A 5119-nucleotide genomic window follows, 5' to 3' on the forward strand; every position below is an offset into this window, starting at 1 on the left:
CGCCCCGGCCCGCAGCGCACAGCGCGGCTCCTTCCCGGCGCCGCGGGCTCGGCGGGCTGCGGCTTCCCGAGCGGGCGGAAGATGCTGCCGGGGTCCATTCAGATCTCGGGGGAGACGCTGTCGGGCGCGGAGATCCGGGACATCTGCGAGAGCCTGCGGGAGAACTCGGTGCGGCTGCTGTCGCTGCGCGGCTGCCAGCTCTCGGAGCGCGACTTCGGGCACGTCTGCCGGGGGGTGGCCGAGTCTCGCTCCCTGGCGCAGCTCAACCTCAACCTGGGCATCGTCTCCAACATCAACCGCGTCAAGCAGCTGGCCGAGGCCCTGAAGACCAACCGCTCCGTCCAGTCCCTCTTGTGAGTAGCAGGGAAGTGGAGGGTGCCCGGCCGGGTCTGTCCTGCCTGGTGGAGCAGGGGCTCCCAGCCAGCCCCGGCATGAGGAGGAACGTCCTTGACATTGCAGACAGCAATCCATTGCCCTTCACTGTGCTGGGGGAGCTAGCTCTGCTCCCATCTTGTTGGTGTGGTTTCAGTCCTGTCTCCCAAACCTGGGTGTCCCTGGTGCTGGAAAGGACCTCCCTGAGCCCTGCCAGTGTCCTCACTACCCTTCATCCCTGCTGGGAGAGGAGTGCCTCTGCAGCTGCTGGCTGAGCCCCTCTGCAGGGCCTTCCCAGCACATTTTCCCCATCTGACATTAGGATCTGTCATCCTCCTCTACTTCTCCCTCCCCGTGGAGTTAGCTAGCCCCTGGGCCGCCTCCGTGGTGATTTCCCTTTTACCTCTGCAGTCTCCATGGGAGTCCCCTGACGGATGCAGGCTTGGCTCTCCTCAACCCTGCGCTCTCCATCCATCCCTCGCTGGTGGCTCTGGATCTGGGAGACTGCATGCTGAGTGATGAAGGCATCAACCTCATCTGTGGACTCCTGCCACCCGACGGGGCTAAGTCTGGTAAGCACAAGGGCTGTGGGCTGCATGGAAACTTTAGAGTGGAGCTTTACATGGAGCAGGTAGACACAGCCATAAATCCTCATCCCTGGGAGAGGCAGGCTCTGTAGCTTGGGCTGAGGGACTTACTTTCCCAACTCATGTAAAGCAGAAAAACCAAGGGATAGAGGAGCGGTTCCCATGGGCTTTCTGCTGTCATATGTCCTGCAGGCAGATTGTTGCTCAGGGACCAACAGGTTGCTTTTGGTTCATGATAGGAGTACTTGAAACTGGAGGAGGGGACAGCTTGGGCTTTTCATTTGTTATTTTGCACTTGCCTGTTGATAATCACCACAGATAAATACATGGTGTGCTCCTCGCCCCACTCTTGGCTTTACTGTCAGTGCCCAGGAATTGTCCTTGCATGTGGGTGCACAGAGGGAGTGTGTAGATGGTCTGAGCCTCAGTGCTAAGGTTCAGATCTTTACAGAGGGTGATCTTTAGAGCTCTGAGGCCCCAGTTAAAAGGGGAGCTAGCATGTACTGGGTCACACTACCTCTCTCCCTGACATTCAGTGCAATTTTGACCTTTTCTCCCCCAGACTTTCGCCTGTCCATGCTCACAGTGCCACTGACACTGTTATCTCAGCAGGTCACTACTCCTGGGTGCAGGCTGTCCCTGTGATCCTCTCAGACCTGTCACCTCATACCACCTCCTCCAAACCTTTTAGCCTGCTGGAGTACAAGGGACACATCTCCTGGTTAGCTGAACTCGTTCCCTCTGACTGCTCTGGTGACCCTCAGGCTCTGGTTTGGTTTCTCTCTCCAGGCCTCAAGGAGCTGACGCTGAGCGCCAACCCGGGCGTCACAAGCAAAGGCTGGGGCCACCTGGCCATCGCAGTGGCTCACAGCTCCCAGCTCCGAGTGCTGAACCTGGACTACAACCCCCTGGGTAAGTGGGGGACCAGGGGATGCTGTGCTCCCACCTATCTGCGTTTGTGCTATTTGCTTTGGTGGGTGGCTGGGAACACAGCTGTAGATGGGCAGCAGAGCATCACCAGCAGGAAAGGCAGCTTGTTGCACTGTTCTGCCTGGCCCCCAACAGTGAGCTCACCCTGCCATGTGCCCGCAGCAATAGGGAAACCCTGCTGGTCTGTGTAACGTGGCCATGAGCCCTGCTGAAGGAGCAGAAGGGAGCTAGTGGCCTGCCTGCATTTGTCGTCATGTTTGACCCTTCACTTCTTCCCTGTACCTGAAGCCCCAGGGCCCAAAATCAGCGTGGCAGAGGCCCTACAGCCTCCTGCTCCTCCCTTCTCTTTCCCGTGGAGCAGGTGGGAGGAGGAGAGCCTGGCATGGGTTGCCATAGAAACCAACTCTCTCCAGCTCTGCTTCGAGGTAGTGAGGAGACCAGGCTGTGTCTCCTACCCCAGACACTGGCTGGGCACTTCCCACCTCACCAGACCCTGTCAGACCAGGTCACCCTCCAGGGCAGCAAAGGCCCCAGGGTGTTACCTGATGTCAGCCTGGTTTTCCTCAGGAGAGGATGTGTCACAGTCCTGTGTCCCCAGGAAATGCCAGGAGAACACCCTGGGGTCTCTTTCCTTTACTGGCCTTCATCTCTAATGCTCCCAGTCTTGCTGCACCCACCCTAGAAGTCTCCCCCCTTTTCCAAGGTGACAGCCCATTAGTCAGCACAGGCCTCTGCTAGGCTCTAACTTTCCCTTAGGCTATCCAGCTCCTTATTCTGCATCTGAGATCCTTTTTCAGGAAAGTGAAAGGTCCTCACAGCCTTGAGTAGGAAGGAGATGTGGGCAGATACAGTTCCTTGAGGAATAAAATAAATTTCCCTCAGTTAACAGCTTTTTTTTTTTTTTTTCCTGAGGAAGACAAGTCTTGGAAGTTGTCTGATGGCAGAAATTTGCAGAGGGTGTTTCTATGACAGCCCCAGTCCCACAAGGGCAGGGGCTGTATGTGAGTGAAGGTAGGCATTGCTCACAGCCCTGGTTTGCTTCTATAGGTGACCAGGTAGCAGGGATGCTTGCCGTCGCTGTGGCCTCCAGTCGAACCCTTGAAGTTTTGGATTTGGAGGGAACAGGACTCACCAACCAATCAGCCCAGGTAAGGAAACCTGTTAACTCTTACAGCATCACTGCAGTCTAGAGGACATAGGTCCTGGCCATCTATATAGAGGCAGAACACCTTCCTTCCCTTCCACCTACAGATGCTGCTGCTTTCCCCTGGCCTGTTGCATTCAGCCACAGGAGGAGCTCAGAAGCCACAGCTCCAGCCCTAGGGCTGTTTTGCCTTCTTCAAGTCAGCAGGGAAAAGTCACACAGCTCTATTTGGTTAATTTGTAGTGGAGGATCAGAGCTAAAGCACTGTGTACAGATGGGGCCAAAGCATGGTAGCATAGGCTTTCCCCTGAGAGATGGGACTTGCCTGGGTATGTGGGAGCAACAGGGTGTAGAGCAGTCCCCTTCTCTTTGGACATAGCAAGAAAATCCAGGCGCAGCTCTTCCCACAAAAAGATGGGAAGTCCTCAGGTTCTCAGAAAGTCTGGCAAAGGGAGGTCAAAACCAAGGGACAGCAGAGGTAAAAAGAGGATGACTAGAGTTTGCAGGGAGATGGTGCTGAAACTCTTGCTGTTGAACCTAGCTGCTGTTTGTGCTGCCTGTCAGCTTGCTTATCTCACTCTGCTCAGACCTTGCTAGACATGGTAGAGAATTACCCCACGGCTCTACGGACACTCATCCTGTCAGAGAACAACATCAGTCCTGAGCTGCAGCAGCAGATCTCTGACCTGCTCTCAGAGGGCGAGGAAGAGGAGGAAATGGAGGCTCGTGAAGTTACAGCCAGGGAGAAGAACCCCTGGATCTGCCAGAACAGTAAGAGCTCTCGGGCCTGGCACGGTGGGGTTGGCAGGCAGGAACAGGGGTGCCTGGGGTGTTTCCTAGTGCCCCTTATCTCTTGGGGTGGGTTGGTTAGTGGTATCTATCCCTTATCCCTGTGAGCTGGAATCCAGACAGCCTCCAGCTATGACCTTCATGTTAAATAGTGTTGGGCTGAGCCATGCTTGGAAAAGGAACCCAAGGACAATGCGGCTGCTGCAGAGAGTGGAAACGGTATCTCAGAGCCATTTTTTCCTGATGCTGCAGGAATGAAATCTTTGTGCAAAGTCTTAAAACCAAGGGCAGGAACATAAAAATCTCAGGGGTCTTTGCCAGATATCCTAGCCAAAACTCGTGTCATTCCTCACTGCTTCCAGAACCTCTCTGCAACTGGCACAGGTTCCTGTTCCCTGTGGCCTAAACTTGTGAGAGTTTAGCCAGGTGCCACAGCCTGTCTGTGCAGTGGCTTGTAACAGAGTATATTATGGAAATACCAATAGGCTGCTGTGTGTGTACACAATATTGTATGTTGTCATATCTTCATTATGATCCTGCTGGTTTGTTAGGTTTTATTTTTCCTACCTCAATTCTTTAATTAACTTTCCTCCCTCCTCCCCATTCTACTAGCAGATTAGCAGACAAGCACAACCACTCCCAGGACCTCAAAACATCTGGTTCTTCTGTTGTTAGAGCCATAAAACTCCTTTGCTGGCAGCTCTGGCCAAGCGTAGGACCCAGTTTTCAGAAACAGATTCCCCACAGCAATTTTGAATGTGCAGGATCTGGACCCAAAGCATGTGGGCACTAAAGATCTCCCCCATCACAACCAGGAAAAACAGTTTTTCTTGCTGCTTGGAAAGTCTTTTGGATGAGAAACTGGTATTCTGCTGGTTTCTGACTTGGTATGCATGCCCATCCTCCTAGCATCAGAGTCATTTCGCGTGGGGAGAGTTGCCGAGCTCCTGGCTGGGGGTCCGTGCCACTGCAAAGCCAGAAAGCTGCTCTCACCTTCCCGGAGCCAGGCTGAGGAGGGCTGCACAAAACCTCTGTTCATGCAGCACAGCAAGTCAGGATTTCCAGATCTCTGCTGCCACAAAATGGCTGCTTGCCCGCTGCCTTCTTGGGAAGGCTGTGCCACCACCCTAGGTGGGTTTGGTCTGTGGGCTGCCTGCCAGCTCGTCCCAGCTGGATGCTGGCTTTAGAGCTGAAAAGATTCCATTCAGCGCATGCAGGTTTAAAGGTGCAGAGCGACTAAACACACAGCTGGGTCAGCAGGACCAGTAACTGCACGCATGTGCCAGGAAGGTGTGTG

General features: G+C 54.4%; 1 protein-coding gene across 1 annotated transcript in view; it reads left to right on the forward strand.

Annotated features, from left to right (window-relative positions):
• The window catches only part of LRRC73 (leucine rich repeat containing 73), a 6748-nt gene continuing 1635 nt past the window's right edge, over nt 7–5119 (forward strand). Inside the window, exons 1-5 of the mRNA XM_021390807.1 lie at nt 7–353; nt 784–944; nt 1749–1871; nt 2937–3037; nt 3621–3804. Of these exons, the coding sequence (XP_021246482.1) occupies nt 82–353; nt 784–944; nt 1749–1871; nt 2937–3037; nt 3621–3804 (841 nt within the window). The 5' untranslated portion in view covers nt 7–81. The remainder of the gene's footprint in view (nt 354–783; nt 945–1748; nt 1872–2936; nt 3038–3620; nt 3805–5119) is intronic.

Source organism: Numida meleagris, chromosome 3, assembly GCF_002078875.1.
Source record: "Numida meleagris isolate 19003 breed g44 Domestic line chromosome 3, NumMel1.0, whole genome shotgun sequence".
NCBI classification, from domain to species: domain Eukaryota; kingdom Metazoa; phylum Chordata; class Aves; order Galliformes; family Numididae; genus Numida; species Numida meleagris.